Source organism: Oenanthe melanoleuca, chromosome 24 (genome assembly GCF_029582105.1).
Source record: "Oenanthe melanoleuca isolate GR-GAL-2019-014 chromosome 24, OMel1.0, whole genome shotgun sequence".
NCBI classification, from domain to species: Eukaryota; Metazoa; Chordata; class Aves; order Passeriformes; family Muscicapidae; genus Oenanthe; species Oenanthe melanoleuca.
In genome coordinates, this window is record NC_079357.1 from 2,516,795 (window position 1) to 2,538,404 (window position 21,610).

General features: G+C 50.2%; 3 protein-coding genes across 7 annotated transcripts in view; all 3 read left to right on the plus strand.

The window, feature by feature from the left end:
• The window catches only part of POU2F3 (POU class 2 homeobox 3), a 40,945-nt gene extending 38,567 nt beyond the window's left edge, over window positions 1–2,378 (plus strand). Inside the window, exons 12-14 of one of the 2 annotated variants that reach the window (XM_056509719.1) lie at window positions 76–142; window positions 969–1,101; window positions 1,793–2,378. In XM_056509719.1, the coding sequence (XP_056365694.1) occupies window positions 76–142; window positions 969–1,101; window positions 1,793–1,832 (240 nt within the window). In that variant the 3' untranslated portion in view covers window positions 1,833–2,378. The remainder of the gene's footprint in view (window positions 1–75; window positions 143–968; window positions 1,102–1,792) is intronic. The other variant, XM_056509720.1, reaches the window with a different exon arrangement.
• Window positions 2,379–5,322: 2,944 nt separating this feature from the next.
• TLCD5 (TLC domain containing 5) lies at window positions 5,323–9,249 on the plus strand. Of its 3 annotated transcripts, none has more exons than XM_056509582.1 (3): window positions 5,323–5,403; window positions 6,157–6,353; window positions 7,356–9,249. In XM_056509582.1, exons 2-3 carry the CDS (start codon window positions 6,158–6,160, stop codon window positions 7,856–7,858), a joined length of 699 nt encoding a protein of 232 aa, XP_056365557.1. In that variant the 5' UTR covers window positions 5,323–5,403; window position 6,157; the 3' UTR covers window positions 7,859–9,249. The 3 variants fall into 3 exon arrangements, with proteins under 3 accessions (XP_056365557.1, XP_056365558.1, XP_056365559.1); XM_056509583.1 differs by having other exon boundaries at window positions 5,362–5,588; window positions 6,154–6,353; XM_056509584.1 differs by having other exon boundaries at window positions 5,362–5,588.
• Window positions 9,250–13,652: 4,403 nt separating this feature from the next.
• Window positions 13,653–20,452, plus strand: LOC130262436 (TLC domain-containing protein 5-like). 2 transcript variants are annotated; one of them, XM_056509569.1, is made up of 3 exons: window positions 13,653–13,758; window positions 16,124–16,328; window positions 17,301–20,452. In XM_056509569.1, the coding sequence occupies exons 2-3, from the start codon at window positions 16,130–16,132 to the stop codon at window positions 17,831–17,833; spliced, it is 732 nt and encodes a 243-aa protein (XP_056365544.1). In that variant the 5' UTR covers window positions 13,653–13,758; window positions 16,124–16,129; the 3' UTR covers window positions 17,834–20,452. The 2 variants fall into 2 exon arrangements, with proteins under 2 accessions (XP_056365544.1, XP_056365543.1); XM_056509568.1 differs by lacking the exon at window positions 13,653–13,758 and having other exon boundaries at window positions 16,032–16,328.
• Window positions 20,453–21,610: the final 1,158 nt, after the last annotated feature.

Here is a 21,610-nt window from a genome sequence, read left to right on the forward strand (position 1 = left end):
GCCCAGGGGCTGTGAGCAGTGCCAGGATGGGATTTCTCCCTGCCCAGAGCTCACTGCCTGCCTCTGCTCTGCCAGGTCTCTACCTCAGGCTCCTTGGGGCCCCTCTCCGTCAACCCAGTGCACAGCACCATGCCCGGGACTGGTGAGACTGGGAACCCTCCCTCCCCTCCTCCTCTCCCTGCCCCCTCCATTTCTGGGTCACATCTGCAGGAAAACCTTCACCAGATCTTGGCTCTGGCCAGGGGAGGTGCCCCCACACAGCCCAGTCTTGCTGTTGGGTGGGATGAAAACATGGAAAACATTGGGCAAAATAACATTTCCAGTATAATCCCAGGCTGGGGGGTTTAGGTGTGGGAGGCACAAATAAAAGGGTGGGTTAGAGTCAGATCTCCTTGGGGAACTGGGATTCCCAAATATAGGGAACATTCCTGGGGTCACCCACCTTCTCCAGGGGATATTCCTGGGGTGGGGGGGAAACATTCCTGGGGTTCCCCACCTCCCTCAGGGCAGGGAATCAGAGCCAGATAAAGGGTGGGTTAGAGTCAGATCTCCTTGGGGGGAACTGGGATTCCCAGATATAGGGACAGGGGACATTCCTGGGTCCCCCACCTCCCCCAGAGCAGGGAATCAGAGCCAATAAAGGGTGGGTTAGAATCAGATCTCCTTGGGGACCTGGGATTCCCAGATATGGGGACAGGGAACATTTCTGGGATCCTCCACCTTCTCCAGGGCAGGGAATAGAGGAGCCAGATAAAGGGTGGGTCAGTGTCAGACCTATGTGGGGACTTGGGATTCCCAGATATAGGGACAGAGACCATTCCTGGGGTCCTCCAGCTTCTCCAGGGGACATTCCTGGGGTCCCCCACCTCCCCCAGATCAGGGAACCAGGGGAGCCACGGGATGGGCACAGGGATTTGGGGGGATTTGGAGCAGGAGGTGCCAGGCTCAGGGTGCTCTCTCCCATGCAGTGACATCCTCGTGCTCCCCAGGGAACTCCAGCAGGCCCTCATCCCCTGGCAGTGCCCTCCATGCCAGCAGCCCTGGCACAGCCCAGAGCAACTCCAAAGCTGCCATGAACTCTTCTGGCTTCAACTCTTCAGGGTAAGGCACAGTTTCCACCCCACCCCCCCCAAAAAAAAACCGAAAAACCCCCCACAAAAACCCACCCCAAAAAAAAAAAAAAAAAAAAAAAAAAAAAACACAAAAAAAAAATCCAAACAAACAAACCAACAAAACCAAAAAAACAAACAAAAAAACCCCCAAAAGAACTGCAAACAAGCAAACAAAAAGCAACAAAAAGTCAAAACAAACAAACAAAACAAAAAAAAGACAAACAAAATAAACACCAAAACACCAGCCCAGGGCATTGGGGGCTTGGGGAAAGCACTGGGATCTCCAGGAGGAACAGGGAAGCAGCCATGTGGAGAGCTGCTGTGTGAAGCTTGGTGTGTGACCTCTCAGGGACATTGTTGGGGTGTCCTGTGCAGGGACAGAAGTTCTTTCCCCATTGCTGAGGTACCTGAGAGGCACAGACTTCCCAAACACCTGAGATTCCCCTCTCATGTACAACCCTCCCTTTTCATTTTTCATTCTTACAGAATTCATAGTTTTTTCCCCCGTTGCTCCTTTCATCTTCCAATATCCAATTTCATTTACCAGCAGTTTGATTGCAAAGGGAAACATCTTTCCCCATTCACCAATGAGTGGAATCCATCACGTTGTTCCTTTTATCTCTAAGTTTGATCCAGCAGCAGGTTTTTAAAGACAAATCTGATCTTTCTGTCGCCCGCAGCTCGTGGTACCGATGGAACCAGCCCACCTACCTCCACTGAGAGCTGCTGCAGCCGGGAGAGCAGCTCTGCCCAGCGCCGATGCTCGGGGCGCTCAGTGCCTTCCCTTCCCCGCCGGGGATGTGCCGGGGCTCGAACCGGCGCCCAGCCCCTCCCCAGCCCCGGGGTGACATCGTGACATCATCGTGACATCATCGTGACATCGTGACACTCTCCCTGTCCCCCCGGGGCGAGCCCCTGCTTCGCTGTCCTCGCATGGCTGCTCCGCTTGCCGCGCGTCTCTCTGTCCGTCCGTCCGTCCGTCCGTCGGTCCCCGCCTGCCCCAGAGCTCCCCAAAAGGAAGGAGGGTCCCTCCTGCTGCCCCTGGCACGCACAGCCCCCAAACTGAGCCGAGGTTTGAGTTCATTTCACCGCAGCCCCGTGCTGGGTGGGAGCCTTGCTCCCCATCCACTTGCTTTGCTCCTCCTGCTCCCTTTCTAAAGGTGCTTTTTTGTTTTGTTTTTTTTTTCTTCCTTTTTTTTTTTTTTTAATTAAGTATTTTAGAGTCTTCTTATTTTTTTTCCTTTACAAAAAAACAAAAACAAAAACAAAAAAACCAAACAAACAACCAAAAAAAAAATTGTCTTTTGCAAAACTTGTGTCCAGGTCTTGTTATTGCTGAAAACCTTGGGGGAAACTGTGATTTTTTTTTAGTGAGATGAGTCTTGACCTTCCCTTTTTTATTACTTTTCTTCTTTTTTTTGATTTCATCTGATACCAAATAATAACAAGCTGCTATTGAGGTGCCTTCTGGTCCTTGAGCTGTAAGGAATTTATTTTCTCTTCTCTGTTTTTCTGTATTGCTTGAGGTTGGTGTGTGCAACTGTTTGGGAATTCCATAAAATTCCAAAGAAAAAGTCAATTTTCACAGCCTGTCACCAGGAAAATTGTGGTTACAATTCCACTCTTATTTTTAATTCCAGTTCCACTCAATTCCACTTATTTTTAATTAATTTTGGCTGATATGGATATTTAAAGATTAGCAGATAAGAAGGACAAATTTAAACACTCATCTGAATCTTTGGGCTACTCTGTCTTATTTTATTTCCTGCATGACCTTGGAAGAAAGGACTTGATCCCTGATGGGCCATGGTGATGAAAAATCCCATTTCCTTCTCCCAGTGCTCAGTTTGTGCCAAGCAGAATTTAGGGAATGATGAACATCACAGCTGATTCTCTGAGGACATTCATTAACCCAACCCTCAGCACTGCTGGAGTTTCCAGCTCATTTCTACTGTGAAAATCTCAGATTATTTCATATTTCATCAGCAATTATTTCAGCAGTGAGCACTGATTGTCTTCATAACCTTGGCCTGCACATTTTTTCCCAGGAATTCCTGAATTAACTCCTCAGAGCTGAGCTGTAATTTGTATTTTGCCTTCAGAGTCAGGTGGTTTGGTCCAGACTTGCAGAGGTTTCTGAGCCTCTTGGTCAAAAGGGAGCAAAAATAAAGTTAAATCAGCTATTTCCAATAATCTATTGACAATTTACTGTACATCCGTGTGCTCTTAGAGCCTTGAGAGTGTACATAAATATCTAAATCTTCTGTTAAATTATTCCATTTGGTTCTCAGGAATTCCTCCAAGTAATTTGCTCCCACCTGCATGAATTTTGGAATAATGCTTCTGAAAACTGGGAGGGAAAATCACCAATGCATTAGAAGCTGAATAATGGCACCTGCACGTGAATATTTCTGCTGAGATCAAGGCCAAGCTGTGCCAGGAATTGTGCAAATACATCCTGAGGGTTCATCTCCTGCCCAAATTTATAAACAAGGCAACAAATCCCTGGGATTTATTGACAAACTGGGAAAACAAACACCAGCAGTTTGTTTGCTCCACAAAAAGCTCAAGCTGGAAGAGAAAGAATTTTATTCCCTGCCACCCAGGAATGCTTCCAGCCTCTCAGGAGAGCATCTGAGGGATTTAAAATAAACAGAGCAGGAAATTCCAGCTTTCCAGGAGCCAGAGTCACCTCCCACAGCCCCAGAGGAGCAATGCAGGGAGAAATTGCTCCCTGTGAGAACTCCTGAGCAGCTGAGCTGTCCCTGAACCATCCCTGTGCCACAGCAGAGCTGCTGTGGCCATTCCAGCCACACACCAGGAGCTGGGATCCCTCATAAATTGACATTTAGCAGTGCCCAAGTTCAAGCAAGGCTAGGGAAGGGCTGGAAAATTAACAAATTGTTGGTGGTGTTTAATTTCTCTCATTGTTCATTCATTTCTTTCCTCCTCTGATTTCCACCTGTGAGGAGAGGGAGAGCAAGCTGGGAGAATATTCCTTGTCCTTCCCATGTTTCACTGTGGCCTGAAGGGAGGATTTTGAGCATTTCTCAGTGCCCAAGTGATGCCACCCAGTTCCATCATCATTCCTGATGCTCACAGCCTTGGGATTTCCAGCTCTGGTAGAATTAGCATGGATAATAACAGTCCAATAAAATATTTTAGCTTAAATTCAGCTCAGCTTTACAGATGCCAGCAGGGATTAATACTCAAACTGCAGTGGGATCCCCATTCTCTGTGCCTGCTTCAAAATGCTAGGAGAGGAGACAAAAATCAGCAAGTTTTAGCTCAAATAGAAGAGCAGCCTACATTGTGCAATCCAGTTAAAGGGATATTTGAATGTATAACTCATGGGAGCATCCTGTGGAGTGCAGCACACACAGCAGGTCTCACTGGGAAGGGTTTTGTGCTCTCAGTGGTTTCACTCCCAGTGTAGAGCTCTGGCTTCAGGGAAAATTTGGGTTGTTTGGGGGCCACAGTATCAGATTTTAAAGCAAACTGAGTCAGGAATGACACAGTGCCGGCAGCGAGCTGGCTGGCAGGGCTTGGAGGAAGCACAGCCCTGTGCTGGTTACTCACTCCTAGCCCTGAGCTTGGCCCCAGCTCAGCTCCTGGCTCACTCACTCATCCTGTTCTGCACGTTGTGTGTCACATCTCCTGAGCAGAGTGTCCGGCACCACCCCCAGCCCCGGACCCAGCCTGTCCCGAGCTCCCCGACTCCTGTCCAGCCTCCCCTCCCTGCACTCAGCACCCAGCGCTCCCTTTTGGCAGAAGGATTGAAAGAAGACTGCAGGAAACTCGGCAAAACAATAGAAAGAAGAAGAAAAGAATACCAAAAAAAAAAACCATAAAAACAGGACACCAGCACCTCTGATCCACCTTTATTCTCCATCACCAGGGAGGAAAACGCCAAATTAGAACCTGGGCGCGCTCCGGGGCGGCTCCAGCCGGGCGAGCCGGGGCTGGGCGGAGGTACCGAGCTCTGTCCCGCTTCCCCCGCCCCGTTCCCCCTTCCCTGCCCGCCCTGCCCCGGCTCTGGCCCTGCCCTGGGCTCGCAGCTCCATCCGCGCATCCCTGCGCGCCCCGGGGCGGGGAAAGCGGGGCTGGGATGCAGCGGAGCATCCTCGGGGGTGCAGGGGGGCCGGGCCGGGCCGGGCGGGGCTGGGCCGGGCTGGGCTGGGCTGGGCAGGGCAAGGAAGGGACGATAAAAAGCTCCAGGAACGCCAGCACCGCCTCCCCTCCCGGGCGGCCCCAGCCGGGCGCAGCTGCCGGAGCGCAGAGCCGGAGCGGGGTGAGGATTTGGGGCTCTCGGGTCCCCCCCACACCCCCGCGCCGAGCTGGGGTCTGCTCCCCGAGGGCAGAGGCGCTTTGGCAGCGGGAGGGTTGGAATTGTGATTTTTCCTGTGCGGGTTTGGGATTTGGGAAAAGATGCTGAGAGGGCTCGGGGGAGCGCGGTGCTCACGGGACGGGCACAAGGTTTGTTCTGCTCGTTTCAGGAGGGGCACAAGGTTTGCTTTACCCATTTCAGGAGAGGGTACAAGGTTTGCTTTGCTCGTTTCAGGAGGGGCACAAGGTTTATTTTGCTCGTTTCAGGAGGGGCACAAGGTTTATTTTACTCGTTTAGGAGTGGTATAATATTTGCTTTGCTCGTTTTAGGAGGGATACAAGGTTTGCTTTGCTCCTTTCAGGAGGGGTACAGGTTTATTTTACCCATTTCAGGAGGGGTACGAGGTTTGCTTTGTTCGTTTCAGGAGGGGCACAAAGTTTGCTTTACCCATTTCAGGAGGGGCACAAGGTTTGCTTTACCCATTTCAGGAGGGGCACAAGGTTTGCTTTACCCATTTCAGGAGGGATACAAGATTTGTTTTGCTTTTTTCGGGAGGGGTACAAGGTTTATTTTGCTCGTTTCGGTCGTTTGTGGGGTTTCCCCCACCCTGTCCGGGATTTCCATGGATGTGCTGGGGTGACACGGAGGGTGGTCGGGATGAAATCGGATTTCTGAGGGGCTGCTGCCCTCCTCACGCTGTCCCTCCGTGTCCAGCAGGATGGTTCCCATCGTCCTGGAGGTGACCTGCAGCTTTGTCACCTGGCTGTGTCTCTACAGCTGCTTCTGCCGCTGGAACAGGCAGCGTTCCTACAAGTGGAGCTGTCGCCTGGTCACCCTCCTGCACGGGCTCCTTGTCACCTTCCTCTCGGGCTATGTCATGTTCCTGGATGGCCCCTGGCCCCTGAGCCACGCAGGTGAGTTTGGAACCTCACCTGTGCTCACCTGGCACAGGTGGAGGTAGGAGCTGCTTTCCTCTCCTCTTACAGGTGTGTGCTTGGGGCTAATTTGCTTTTAATTCTGCTGCTTCTTTCTCCACCACTTCTCACTGTTTGTCCTTTTGCTATTTTAGTTTTCTTGGGGCTTGCCCATGTACAAATTGGAAGTTTTCAGCTTGAGTTTATTGCAGCATGAAGAACAAAGTGCTTTCACATCTTGAAGGGTGTAATAACTCCTGACATTGGGCTGCAGGGTCTCTTTTGTTAAATCTCAGACTGTGCTGCTGATGGAGGTCTGGCTTTTCTAAAAAGCTGGAAGGAGAAGGGAAGCAGCAGTGGGGCAGGGTGGGATGGGTCTGCTGGGCAGCCTGGGGTGTGAAGGGGAAGCAGAACAAATATCCCTAATTCCTGGTGTCAGGAAAATTAATCTACAAACACCAGAGGTTTCTGTCCAAAAAGGAGACAGAGGAGTCCTCTTTGCTTTATTCCAATAAAGGGAGAGGCCATGGGCATTGCCCTGGGATCTCTCCAATTTTTGGAGGGTGCAGCCTCCTTTTATCCCAATTTCCCTCTCTCTTTCCCCATGGGCTGAGGTACTTGAGAGGCACAGACTGCCCAAACACCTGACACCTGAGATTCCCCTCTAATGTACAACCCTCCCTTTTAATTCTTAGAGAATTCATAGTTTTTCCTCGCTGCTTCTTTCATCTTCCAATATCCAATTTCATTTATCAGCAAACCTACAGTTTGTTTGTAAAGGCAAACATCTTTTTTCCATTCATCAATCAGTAGAATCCATCCCATTGTTTCTTTTATCTCTTAGTGCTGGTTTTATCCACAGCTTGTTTGTAAAGACAAATCCAACATTTCTCTCAATGACACTTGGATAAGGCTGGAAATTTAGAAGTGACCTGTGCTGGTCTGTAAAGTAGAAAAATACCTTAAATAAGACCCTGGACTTATGCACATCTTCCATTCCAGGTTCTCCAAACACCCCTCTCCAGATCCACGTGCTTTCCCTGACCTTGGGCTACTTCATCTTTGACCTGGGCTGGTGCCTGTACTTCCAGACAGAGGGGGACCTGATGCTGCTGCACCACACCCTGAGCATCTGCGGCATGGTGCTGGTGCTGGGGCTGGGCAGGTCGGCCACGGAGGTGAACGCTGTGGTGTTTGTCAGCGAGATCACCAACCCCCTGCTGCAGACCCGCTGGTTCCTGAGGGAAATGGGCTCCTACCACACTTCCCTGGGGAAAGTGGTGGATTTCCTCTTCGTGCTGCTCTTCCTGGCGCTGCGGATCGGGGCGGGAGCGTGGATCGTCTACGGGATGGTGACGTCCCCTGAACCCAACTGGCTCCTCAAGGCTGGGGGCTTGGCCATGTACATGGTGTCCTTGGGGTTCATGGTTGAAATCTGTCGCTTTGTAAGGAGGAAAATGTGGAAAAAACCTCCTTCCCTGGATTCACAATCTTTCCAGGAGTAGGAGTGCACCTTGGCTGCTCGTTAATGGGATCTAGAGGACAACCCCCTGGGTTTGGGGTTTGGTGGAGCTTGTTCCTGTGAAAAGAACTCTTGGAATGACATAGGATTGACTTTCTGCTGCCCCTGGAGGAGATGGATCAGCACTGGAACATGGAGAAGCTGAGAAAGGAGGGATTTGAATGGACACCTGAGGAGCCTGACGCTGATTCCCTGAATTCCACAGTCCCAAGGAGGATGGCAATGCCAGGGATGATCAGTCTGCACCCAGTAATTGCACAGTCTGCATGTTCTGTCCTCATTTCCAATGCTGAGTTCTTTGACAGTGTAGAGAAAATCAAGTATGAAAAATCCCATTTTCCTGCCAGTGGGACTGGGTAAAGGGCGTGACCTGGCAAAGATTTCCTGAGCCTCACCCTCCTTAATAATGCTGGATTTGGACAATGTGCTTGGCTAAATGCTGCAGTGAAAGACTCTGAACAAGACTGAAGTGCTGGCAGGGCTGTAGTGGAGTTGTCCTCTGAGAGTGTGAAGTGATGGCATCAAGGTGAGGCAATGTTTTACCTCCTTGTTTTTAATGACACATTTCCTTTACTCTTTTATTTTAATGCTTCCATTCAGGCAGGTGCTGATCTCAGAGCAGAGTGATTTCTCTGGGACTGACTCAGGGCCTCACAAACAGGAGTCAGGAATGAGACTTGTGCCAATAAACTCCATGAGCAGGTGTTGGCTTAGACTGGGATTGCTCAAAAGACTATAAACAGTTTTTTTTGTGGGAGAGGGAGGATAGTGAAGAGCCTGCCTGGATGTTCTTTCTGTTCTGGGGTTGCCTCATTTGCAAGCCACTTAAGCTGAATTAATGGCCAAGAATTCAAATATGTGGCTATTTCCAGGGGTGACAGTGATGTTTGGGCAGATCTGGGTGTGACACCTGCTCCACACCAGCATGGAACAGTTCTCTCATTTTCTTTACCTCTCAGAATCGTATTCTGACACTTTCCCTGGGGTTTTAATGTGAATTTCCCTCTGTTCAAGGCCTCTGTTCAGATTTAGTCTCCTCTAAAAGCCTCACTGGGAGCTGAGAAGCAAATGCAGAAGTGAGGGAGGGGAGCAGCGGGGATGCAGCTCCTCCACTGCCTTTATCTCACTGAATTTGGCTCTGTTCAGGGCAGATATCAGCTCCTCAAGGTGTCTGGAGAGATTAAAAAAAACCTGAAATAACCTCACTTTGGGCACACCCACTGAAAGCATTGAGCTGTGAACCCAGGCAAGTTCCTGGGCCAATATTTTTAGGACAGCAGGAGCCAGAGTGGCCTCCTGAGGTGTGGGCTCCCTGTGTTCTTCCAAAAACTCCTCTGAGTGATGGCACTTCTAATAAAGTCATGTTCTCTTTTGAAAAAGAACCATTGCTGTGATGTTCTTTTGTTCTGCTGGAGTGAGGGCTGAGGCAGAGGGGCTTGAGGAAGGCTGAGATGCCAAAGCTGTGGTTCATTCATTGCCTCTGTCTGTTCAGGAGGAGAGAGGTGCTGAGGAAACGAGCCCAGGAGCTCTGGAGCTGTGAGGGGCAGGTGAGGCTCAGGTGTGTGAGCTTTGCCAAGGAATCACCAGGCTGAGGGTTTGCTCTTGCTGGGCACAAGGAAAACTTCAATTCTGCCCATGGCCTCCTACGTCCCACAGTGCTTCCATTTTTTTTTTTAATTTTTTTTTTCTGGGTTTCACTGGGTTTCACATGCCCAGTTCAGAAGGGTTGCTGGGTAACTTGTCTGTGATTTTTTTGAGAATCAATCAAAGCATGAGAACATTTTGAGGTTATAAGATGTTCTAAGTCACCAGTGAGTGATGTTTCTGGTTGGGAAGCTGCTCCTGCTGGGCCAGGACTCTGCTGTCAGAGCCTGCCTGGATTGGCTCCCAGTGAGGAAAACCTCATCCTACAGCACTGGGACATCCTTCAGCACTGGGACAGCATCCCAGTGCACCCAGATTGCTTCTGAGCAGCCAGGGTTACCTGGGGAGGTCTGATGCAAAAGAAGTGCCCTCAGGGTCTCATCTGCCAAATCTCACCCAGGGATAGTTGTAGTGCTAAAGCCTCTAATGTGATGCTAGAAAATCATCCTGCTGGATTTCCTATTTCAAAGAATGTGATTTTTCTTTTTTTTTTTTTTTTTTTTTTTTCATGGAGGTGCCTGCTTTTTATCTGTCAAATACCTTTGAGGGCTTTTACAGCCATAAAAGCAGAGATTTAGGTTTTGGTTTTTTTTTTTTTTTTTTGTTTTTTGTTTTTTGTTTTTTTGTTTTTTGTTTTTTTTAGTAATGATTTGTTGAACTGCCAGGTTTCCAGTTCTTTTTCATTCCCACTCTAATTGTAGACAAGGATTTTCCCAGTGTGTGGGTAAGAGAACAAATACATTCTGTGATGCTTTTCAGTGCTGTGAGCTCTGGGTAGAACAGGTCCAGGAGAGCAGAGGAGGGGATGTGCAGCTGTGGCTGTGCTAAATGAGGCAGCAGTGTGCAAACAAGTGTCTGCAGAGGTTCCTGCCCTGAGCTTTTTGCTGAACTCTGTTCATCTGCAGATGAGCCAGTGCAACACAGCCCATTGAAATGGCTGACTCTGCACAAAGCAAACAGGAAAATTGGTGGATAAAGCTGCACCTCACTTCTGGTACCATCCACAGGGAGATGGTTTCACCTGCTGCCTTGCACCTCACCCTGCAAAGTTTGGGCTAGAAACAAAAAAAACAGCTCACAACTTCTCTGAGTGCCACCTCCTGCAGTAAATGATCTGTGCCTTGTTAGGACTCTCTGGACATCTCTATTTTTTTTCCTGGCTGCTTGTAGAATCTCAGAGTGGTTTGTGTTGGAAGGGACCTTAAAGATCATCTCATCTTATTCCAAAAATCCCCTGCTTCTATCCCAGCTTGCTCCCAGCCCCATCCAACCTGGCTTTGGACACTTCCAAGGCAGGTGCAGCTTCTCTGAGAATTCCATCCCAGCTCCTCATCACCCTCACAGCCAAGAATTTTTTCCTAATATTCCAACTAACCGTGCTCCTAAAAGTGAAAATATCAGCCCTATAATTTCCTGCTGGTCACACTTTACTTTGTGCCGAGCTAAATATTAAACCAGCTCCATCTCAGGTGTTACTGAGGCTACTGGAGGGCCAGCAAAGGTGGAGGGAAGCAAGATGAGACCTCAGATGTGTCAGAGGAGCAATTGCACTGTTAATGCTCATGAGGATGTGCTGAAATAACAGGAGGATGAGCATTCTGTGGCAGTAGGAACCTGTACCTGGCCTGAACTGGAAAAGTAAGATCTGTATCTTGTTGAATACCCAGCTGAGAGCACTTATTATGGGTGCTGTAAAATGCAGCTCAAACCACTCCCACTGCCTGCATTTCAAAAGGAAAAAAAACAGCCCTGCGTTTTTGGGTGTGAGAGCTTGTTTTGACTGACTTATGAAAGGTGGAGGAACTTTTGTAGCTGCTTTAGGTGTCCTGCTTAAACCCTGAATTTGAGTTGTGGAAGGCAGGAGAGAGAATGGGCAGTGCTGAATCTCTGCAGAGAGAAGAATTGCTGGGTTTGTAACTGCTGCATGAGCAGGGGATGGAGGGGATGTCCGGGGCAGGGGGGAGCTCTCCCAGCTCCGTGCTGGGTGACAAAACCCCTCGGGGGATGTCACCTTGCACCTCTCAGGAAAATTAACCCACCAACACCAGAGGTTTCTGTCCAAAAAGGAGACAGAGGAGTCCTCTTTGCTTTATTCCAATAAAGGGAGAGGCCATGGGGCATTCCCCTGGGATCTCTCCAATTTCTGGAGGGTGCAGCCTCCTTTTATCCCAATTTCCCTCTCTCTTTCCCCATGGGCTGAGGTACTTGAGAGGCACAGACTTCCCAAACACCTGACACCTGAGATTCCCCTCTCATGTACAACCTTCCCTTTTCATTTTTAATTCTTACAGAATTCATGGATTTTCTCCATTGCTTCTTTCATCTTCCAATATCCAATTTCATTTATCAGCAAACCTACAGTTCAATCAGTGGAATCCCTCCCATTGTTTCTTTTCTCTCTCAGTGCTGGTTTTATCCCACAGCTGGTTTGTAAAGACAAATCCGACATTCCTCTCACACCTGGCACAGCTCTGGAGCTCTGCAGATGTTCACATGGGGTGTGAGCAGAGCACAGCTGGGTGTGCTCGGTTTATCTGTGTGCCACACACGGGCGGTGGGAGCGGGCGGGGTGGGTGTGGCACCGATTTTGGTGTCCCCGGGGTGCAGAGATGTCCCTCCGTGTGGCCCTGGGGACATGAGCTGGTCTGGAGGGAATGGCTGAGAGCACTTGGCTGGTTTCACCTGGAGGAGACAATTTGGGGTCTGATCTCTGCTGTCTGTGACTCGGGGAAGGGCTGCAGCTGTGCCAGGCCAGATTTAGGTTGAGTATTTGGAACAGAGAGTGCTGGCACTGCCCCGAGGCTGCCGGAGCTCCAGGAGCTTTGGGACACGACTCCGAAGCACAGGGCGGGATTTTGGGGTGTGTGTGCAGGAACAGGAGCTGGGCTCACGATCCCGGGGCTCCCTCCATCCCCGGGCACCCCGCGGTGCAGTAGGGAGGGATGTGCGGAGCTCCCGAGGGACGCGCTGCGGGGCGGCCCCGCTGCCACCCTGCCGCCCCTATTCCCTCCTCCCGTCCCTCCTCCTCCTCCCCATCCCCATCGCTGCCGTCCCTCCTCCTCCTCCCATCCCCACCGCTCCCGTCCCTCCTCCTCCTCCCCATCCCCACCGCTCCCGTCCCTCCTCCTCCTCCCCATCCCCACCGCTCCCGTCCCTCCTCCTCCTCCCATTCCCATCGCTGCCGTCCTTCCTCCTCCCATCCCATTCCCATCGCTGCCGTCCTTCCTCCTCCTCCCATCCCCACCGCTCCCGTCCCTCCTCCTCCCATCCCATCGCTGCCGTCCCTCCTCCTCCTTCTCCTCTTCCCATCCCATCGCTGCCGTCCCTCCTCCTCCTCCCCATCCCCATCGCTCCCGTCCCTCCTCCTCCTCCCATCCCCATCGCTGCCGTCCTTCCTCCTCCTCCTCCTCCCATCCCCATCGCTGCCGTCCCTCCTCCTCCCATCCCCATCCCATCGCTGCCGTCCCGCCTCCTCCTGCTCCCCGTCCCAGCCCATCGCTGCCGTCCCTCCTCCTTCTCCCATCCCCATCGCTGCCGTCCCTCCTCCTCCTCCCATCCCCATCGCTGCCGTCCCTCCTCCTCCTCCTCCTCCTCCTCCCATCCCCATCGCTCCCGTCCCTCCTCCTCCTCCTCCTCCTCCTCCCATCCCCATCGCTGCCGTCCCGCCTCCTCCTCCCCATCCCCATCGCTGCCGTCCCTCCTCCTCCCATCCCATCGCTGCCGTCCCTCCTCCTCCTCCTCCTCCTCCCATCCCATCGCTGCCGTCCCTCCTCCTCCTCCTCCTCCTCCTCCTCCTCCTCCTCCTCCTCCCATCCCATCGCTGCCGTCCCTCCTCCTCCTCCTCCTCCTCCTCCCATCCCATCGCTGCCGTCCCTCCTCCCATCCCATCGCTGCCGTCCCTCCTCCTCCTCCTCCTCCTCCTCCTCCCATCCCATCGCTGCCGTCCCTCCTCCTCCTCCTCCTCCCATCCCATCGCTGCCGTCCCTCCTCCTCCTCCCATCCCATCGCTGCCGTCCCTCCTCCTCCTCCTCCTCCTCCTCCCATCCCATCGCTGCCGTCCCTCCTCCTCCTCCCATCCCCATCGCTGCCGTCCCTCCTCCTCCTCCCATCCCATCGCTGCCGTCCCTCCTCCTCCTCCTCCTCCCATCCCATCGCTGCCGTCCCTCCTCCCGGCCGCCAGGTGCCCCTCGGCCGCCGCCGCTCGCTGCTGATCCGGGGCGGCTCTGGCGGCTGCGGCAGGTGGGTGCTGGGGAAGGGTCCCGTCCCTGTCCCCGTGGCTGTCCCTGTCCCTGTCCCCGTCCCGGTCCCCGCGGGCCGCGCTCGGGGCCGCTGCATCCCGGCTGCGGGAGGATGCGCGGCGGCGCGCAGGCGGTGCCGTGTGCGGCTCCTCAGCTCCTCCATCTTCCCGCTCCGACTGAAAAAAATGTGGATAACGGGATAACGGCGCTTTGCTGGAGGTGCCCATCTGGTTTTTAATCGCTTGCGGGCTCTTCGGGTTTTTAGGCACGTGTGTTTGTTGTAGAGGCTGCTTTCATTCAGGGCCTGATTGCTACCGGTGATAAAAATTATAATATAATATCTATTATGTATAATAGATGCCTAATATAAAATAATATATATAATATAAAATAACAAAATAGATACATAATATGCATAATAAAATAGAAAATATAATAGATACCTAAAGCATAATATCTATTATATATAATAGATACATAATATAAAATAATATACATAATATAAAATAATAGAATAGATATATAATATACATAATACAATAGAAAATATAATAGATACATGATACATAATATCTATTATGTATAATATATATAATATAAAAATATAGATAGTATAAAGTAATAGATACATAAATATATAGTGTAAAATATAATAGATACATAATATGTAATACATGTTATGTATAATAGATACATAATATAAAATGTGTATAAATATGTAAAAATAATAAGAAATAATTTACAATAATATATTTCTATACATACCGTATAGAAATATATCTATATAATAGGTGCAATAATATATAGGGAAATTCTATTTATGATTACATGTTACTTGTTTATTTACTGTTTATATGTATATTATATAGAATTGTTTGTTATTTATTGCTCTGTAATTATTGCTGCTTTTTAAATTGGTCTTTCTTGTGTGCATATCCTAAAGGCAAATCAAAGGATGCTTTGGGCTGGAAGAGACCTTAAAAATAATCTCATTCCATCCCTTGCCACAGCCAGGGATACTTTCACAATTCCAGGCTGCTCCCAGCTCCATCCAGCCTGGCCTTGGGCACTTCCAGGGATCCCACCCTCACAGGGAAGAATTTCTTCCCAATATCTAATACATATTTATTTTCTTTGAGTTAAAGCTGCTAAATGTTGGGTTTTGATGTGCAATTGGCAGAAAGCCCCCTGCTTTGTTCCCAAGGGAACGGCTGGAGCTGGGTCAGGGCAGGTTTGGGATGGACTCAGGGAAAGGCTCTTCCCCCAGAGGGTGCTGGGCACAGCCCAGGCTCCCCAGGGATGGGCACAGCCCCGAGGCTGCCACAGCTCCAGGAGCTCCAGGACAGGGTTCTGAGGCCCAGGCTGGGATTCTGGGGTGTCTGTGCAGGGCCAGCAGCTGCACTGGATGGTCCTGGTGAGTCCCAGCTCAGGATATTCTGTGATTTTTTTCCAGGGTATGGAGACACAATTTTTTCAGGAGTAGGTGTGGAAAAGACCTCAGTATTTTTACACCTTGTTCCTCTTCTTTCCACCTTCTCCAGCTGGTCAATCCCTTTAGTCACATGAGAATTATCCCTCCCTTATCTGCTCTGAGTCTGGACCTCGTGCACCAGGGATGTGAATGGCAATGCCAGCTCAGAGCAGTTAATCCTGTCCCTATTTCATCTCCCCACGTTCCCAAGGCCCATTAAAACATAATGGTTTTGTTTACCCAGCCTCCAGTCATTCCTGGGAAGGCTCCAACAGGCCAAACAGGAAGGTTGGGCTTTGCAGCTTTGACTCCTCACCCCGTGGAGTCCCTCTGGTGCTCCCCAGCCCTGGGAGCGAGGCCAGAGTTGGGCAGCAGGTACCAGTGGTGCAACTGGAAACTCCTGTATCCCAAAGCCTGACTCAGCTTCTTCTGCTGCACTTCCCTGAATGCTCAGGAGTGGTGAGACACACATTTCATGGGAAGGCATTGTATGAATGAGTAATGTGTATTTGGAGGGTTTTAGCAACATCCACGATGTTTATGTGCTGTGTAATTTTGTTCTGGCAGTTTGTCTTTTGCTTGCTTGAGAGATTATTGCACAGTGTGTGAGGGAAGATGTGTAATAGAAATACTGTTGGGGAAAAAAAAAAAATCTTTATGGACATAACTTCTTATTCTTTTGCATCTAAAAGATTTGGAGGTTTTGGTGCCAGTAAGGATGAAATGAAGTTGCAGTGAGGAGAATAAAGTGGTTTTTACATAGAGGAAATGTGTCAGGAGCAAGCAGGGGCTGGGATGGCTACAGAGCAAAGCCGTGCTGGGTTGTGCTGACACTGCCACAGGCTCGGCTCCTGCTCCCTTTGTGTTTCTGATGCCTGTGTGCTGCCCTTGCCAGGCCAGGATGCTGTTCCCGCTGCCCCTGCGTGCAGCCTGCAGCCTGCTGGGCTGGTTCTGCCTCTACAAGTGGTTCTGCCGCCGCTACCGGCACCGCAACCTGGAGTGGAGCTGCAGGCTGGTCACGCTGACCCACGGCATCCTGGCCACCTGCCTGTCTGCCTACATCGGCTTCATCGACGGCCCCTGGCCCCTGAGCCACCCAGGTGAGTCAGGAAATCCGTGATCCCGCCTCCCCCAGGGGCTCTGCACCGCCCCAGCCCGCTCAGGGATGATGACTGCAGTGATATCTGGGCTGCTTTGTGCTGGAGAGCCCCAGAGGGATGGAGAGCCTGGTGCTGTGTTTTGCTGCAGTTTGGCAGAGCGTGTGACCTTTTGTGTGGCCGTTACGTGCGTGCAGCTGCCGGGCCAACAACGGTGGCATTGTGACTTGGGGGCTGAGCCAGAGCCTCCACACTTTGCACACTCCAGTCCTGGTTTGAACAACAAGTATCTGCCAATAAATGCAGAAACTTCTCTTTGAAATGGAAAATATAAACCCCCTCCCTCCAAATTATAATAATTTTGAAATTAAGGAGCTCTCATGCAAAGATATGGGAATTAGGAATAACAGTTCTTTACTAGGAAAATGAAAATAGAAATGCAGTATTACAAAGAACAATCCCAAACCCTGCCAGAGTCAGAATCCAAGCTGACACCCGTCAGTCAGTCAGGGTGTTGGCACAGTCCCATTCAATGGTGGCTGCATCCTCCTGCAGGGGCAGATGTGGTTCAGCTGGAGCAGTGCTCCTGGAGAAGGTGCAGTTTCCTCTGAAGCTCCAGGGATGATGTGCAAAGGTCTGGCTTTCCTCTGGAATCCAGTGGAAAGAAGGTCCCTTGGTGTCCAAAATGTCAGTTTTTATCTGGGTAGGAAAGGCTTGGCTCCTCCCCTGGCTGGAGCATCTCCCAGTGGGATGATGGAATTTTATCAGTCATGCCCTGGGACTCACTGGCCATTAACAGGAGATATCTCCTGGAGGGAGGATGGGCTGTGGGAAGATAAAGATGATTGCCCAGCTGGTTTAAAGATGGCCCATGAGCAGATAATGTGTGCCAGGAGATCAGGGTCACTGTGACAGAATTCACATTTCTGGCCACATCAGCCCAACACAACCCCACACTCTGCTTTTATGTTCCAGGCTTACCCAACACGACCCTCCAGGTGCACGTGCTGTGCTTTAGCTTGGGCTACTTCATCTTCGACCTGTGCTGGTGCGTGTACTTCCAGACAGAGGGTGCCCTGATGCTGGCCCATCACCTGGTGAGCATCGTGGGCATCGCCGCCTCCCTGGCCCTGGGCGAGTCGGCGGCCGACGTCAACGCCGTGATTTTCGGCAGCGAGATCACCAACCCGCTGCTGCAGGCGCGCTGGTTCCTCAAGGAGCTGGGCCGCTACCACAGCCTGACGGGCGACCTGGTGGATTTCCTCTTCGTGGTGCTGTTCACGGGCGTGCGCATCGGCGTGGGCGCCTGGCTGATGTACTGCGAGCTGGCCTCGCCGCGGCCGCGCTGGTTCATCAAGCTGGGCGGCGTGCTGATGTACGCGGTGTCCTGGGTCTTCATGGTCAGCATCTGCCGCTTCGCCCGCAGGAAGAGCATGAGGAAGTACCAGGCGTGGAGGAGGAGCCGCGAGCTGGGCTTGAAAAGCAACGGGCACCTCAAAGGGCACTGAGGGCTCTGGAGGAGGGGCATGGTGCCTGAAACGCCACTGCTGGGAGAGGAGCCAGTGCATGTTAGCAGTGCTGGAGCCAAATTCATCCCTGGCCCAGCTCCACTGAAATCCGGGGAGCTGTGCCATGGATTCACTGGGTCTGCAGCGCTGGACGTCAGCGCAGCCTGAATGAAGAGTGAAAGAAGGGCTGACTTTGTAGACTAAACCAGTCCAGCAGTGCAGGTGTAAATAGTGATGTGTGTAGCCAACTCCCTCAGGACCTTGGAGGAGAGGAGGAGGTAGGTCTCCATGTCCAGTGTCTGTGCAGTCTAGGCAGCTAGAGTGGCTCTTCATGCTGGTAGGAAGAAATGTTCTATGTTGAATCCAAGCTGGGGCTCCTGGCTCTTCCACCACCTCGTTGTGTGACCTTGGGCAAGTCACACAACTCTAACTCTGTGCCTAATTCCCCCTCTGTGACTTGGGGGTGATGGAGCTGCTCCATCTGTTATGCACTTTCAGATTTTTACTTGAGAGGTGCTATATAAATGCAAAGTGGTGGTTGTTATCTGCACTTGGTTCATTATCCCCTTGTTTCCCTTGGGAGAAACGACTTTGGTGGTCGAGCTAGAGCAAGACTCTAGAAAAATCAGTATTTTAGGTAGGTAGTTGTTTCCTACCCTTTCTAACTCCTTTTAATTACTTATTTATTAACATATTGATAACTTATTTTCTGTAGTGTCCAGAAGCTCTAGTCAGCACTGGCTCCATACAGGACTAGGTGCTCTGTGAATACACCCAAAGACACAGACCCAAAAGGGAAATTTTTTTCCTGATTTTTTCCTCTTTTTTCCTGACTGTTAAAACTCTCCTACAAACACTGATTTTAGCTCCTTGGGTAACCAGCACACTCCATTTTGAGAAGCCCATCAGGATTTGCCAGTCAGGGGTTTTCTTGCTGATGAGCCAAGCCCCTGACTTTGTCTCCAGAGCACCAACATTTCCTCTGTTGTGCCCCAAATCCAAATTGGGATTTCTGGTTGCCCAAAATCTGCCCTGTGGAAGCCACAGACTGACCTTGGCTCTCCTTCATCTGAATGAATGCCTTGACCCCTGGGCTTTGATTTCCCTCTGACTGAGTCTGAGTCACTTTATAAAAGTGAACATTTAGAGGGTCAGAGAGTCTTCTTTTGCAGCTTAGTAATGCAAGAAGTGAGACACCCAGAATCCAGTCCTTTTTAAGAAAAAAAACCAGCAAAACAACTCAGACTGGGAGAAAAATAAGCATTACTTATCTGCTTTCATTTGCAGGGAAAAGCCATGCCCAGTTGGCAGCTTCTGGAGTTTATTCCATTGCATGTTCTTAAGCTGTTCCTTTGCTGTTGCTGTGATTTTGAGCTTTTCCTTTGAGCCTCCAGTGCAGCTCAGGTGCCCCCTTTTGCTTGAGCTTTGCCTGCTGCAGCCAAAGACCTGAAGAACCCCCCAAAAATCCCCTCCAGATGAACAGAGCCAACTGATGAGCTGGTCCTGGAGAGGAAACTCGACTCATTCAGCACTCAGGCCTTGAAAGGAGACCAGAAGGGCTGGTTGGGGCTTGCTGGTTCTTTTTCCCAGCTCTGTTCAGCACATCCAGGAGCCTTTTTGCCTCAACTTAACCCACTTTGGGAAGTGGGTTCAGTCTTACCTACCTCGTAGGGTGTTTCCATTTGGCACCAAGCCACCTGGGATGAATTCTGGGTGGTTTGTGCCACGCTGTGCTGTGTAAAAGTTGCTTTGAGTGAAGCACTTCCCGCTATGAGCCATCAGCAGTGCTTTGTCACCTGAACTGGGCACTCCCAGCATCCCAAAAGCAGGAGTGAGGTGTTTGACAAAGGTGCTGGAGGGCAGGAGTCACAGGGACTGAGCTGGACATGCACATAAAGGTCCTGCTGCACCTTCACAGGGAGCCCCAAGCTGAGGAAAAGCTGTCTGCTGGGTTTGCCCTGGTGAGGATTGCAGCCATCTGGAGCCAAAAGAGTCTCAGGCATCAATCTGAGCAGGGAATGAGGGGTTTCAGCAGCACTGGGGAAATGGTGAAGGCAGGTCCTGGAGGTGAGAACAGGCTGGGCATCCCTGGTGAGCTGCTGAACACCAAGAGCAGCCCTGACCTTTGCTGAGGGTTGGGGTGCAGCTTTATGGGGTTACAGCCCTTGGCTGCCCAGCTGGATGAGGAGACAGTGACTGCAGCATCTGTGAATCACTGAAGATATTTTGAAATATAATTGTTGACTGGTCCCCTTTTGTGAATGGGGGAAATTTGGTTGAAGAAGGAGAGCACTGCTCAGCTCTGAGGCTTTAGAAGGCAAACAAGAAAACAAAAGGGCAATTAGGAATGGCTTTATGAGGCAGAGCAAGGCCCATTTAGTGGGCTCCAGCATAGAATCACAGACCCAAAAGTACAAATTCCAACGGTGGAGCACAGGGTGGGACCTGTCCTCAGGCTGGTCCATAGTGGCTAGAGCAAACTGAGAGAGGAAACTGCAGAACTAGTGTGAAATAATAACTTGTGTCTGAATTACTGTGTAATAGCAACTAATGTTCCACCAGTGGATGGTGTAGATGCTTTGTATTATGTTTTATAAAAATAAAGATTATTTGATTATATGAGGGATTGGTTTTCTCTGTTTGGGTTGCACTTGATGGTTTTGGAGGGTTTCTCCAGCCTCATAGATTCAGTGATTCAGCAGGATGGAGCAAAAATATTCCCTTTGTTTTCCATGCCTTGAAAGTTATCTTGTGTTTCCACACTGTGAGCTCTTCTCAGTCAAAAATTCATATTTAAATCATTTAAATATCAATAAATTAATATTGTTGCCTAGGAAAGCCCAGTGGGGTTGTGTTGGTAAACAGCCACTCTGCTTGCTGATGGCCACAGCCAGAGATCCAGCATGCCAAAAGTCTTGGCTTCTATAAATAGTTAAGCCAATTTAGTTGTTTGCCTGTAACTCTTATTCCAGCTTAAAAGCCTCCAACGCTGGGCAGCAGCTGCTGAGCTGCACTGAGCCCTCTGGAGGTGTTTTTCTGTTTACAGAGCCCAGCCTGGGGGCCTCAGGGCCTGCAAGAATTTCTGAAATGGAACCTCTGAGGTAGTTCCAGAAGCAGAGAAGAAAGGACAGCAGAGTTCTGAAGCTTTGCTTTAGAGCTGCAGGTGTCTCACAGGTCTCAGAAGTGACAAAACCTGGCATTATCGTGGTCAGATGTGCTTTGTCTGTGAAAAGTGAAATCTGCCCCTCTACACCCAGTTAATTTCCTTTTTTATCATGCTATTATTTCTTTACAGGCAGCCCTGCTGCCTGCCTTTTGCTTCTCCTGCTGGCCCTGCAGTGGAGCTTTGTAAAATTAACCCCCTCTTTCAGCCCTCTGCTCTCTCTTTGTAGCTGAACTCCTCATTATTACTTGAAAAATTCACAATTTTTTGATATTCACAGCTTTATTCCTTGCAGCAGTAGTCCAGGCACTGATGTAAAAGCAGCATTTGAAGTCTCTGAAATCTGCTATGACATTAATACCATGGGGTCTGCGTGTCCAAAGAAATCAGTGCCCTGTTTGCCTCAAGTTCCAGGGGCAGTTTGGCAGCTGGTAAGCTGACAATGTAAAATTACCTTAGAAAATTACTAAAAGAAGGAATATAACAGATCAAGGTACGTGGAAAAGCTTCTGTAAAGTAATAAAGGTCTAGAGGTAGATAATTGTATATGGATGAAGAAAATCTCAGCTTCTGCAGCTTCTCAAATGTTAACAAAACAGATTTTCAGCAGTGCT

Excerpts from the sequence above, each read along its gene's own strand:
- LOC130262436 (XM_056509568.1), top strand. The coding sequence starts at position 16,100 with ATGCCTGTGTGCTGCCCTTGCCAGGCCAGGATGCTGTTCCCGCTGCCC. Across the intron at positions 16,329-17,300 it reads CTGGCCCCTGAGCCACCCAG|GCTTACCCAACACGACCCTC; the intron begins GTGAGTCAGGAA and ends TTTATGTTCCAG.
- TLCD5 (XM_056509582.1), top strand. The coding sequence starts at position 6,158 with ATGGTTCCCATCGTCCTGGAGGTGACCTGCAGCTTTGTCACCTGGCTG. Across the intron at positions 6,354-7,355 it reads CTGGCCCCTGAGCCACGCAG|GTTCTCCAAACACCCCTCTC; the intron begins GTGAGTTTGGAA and ends CTTCCATTCCAG.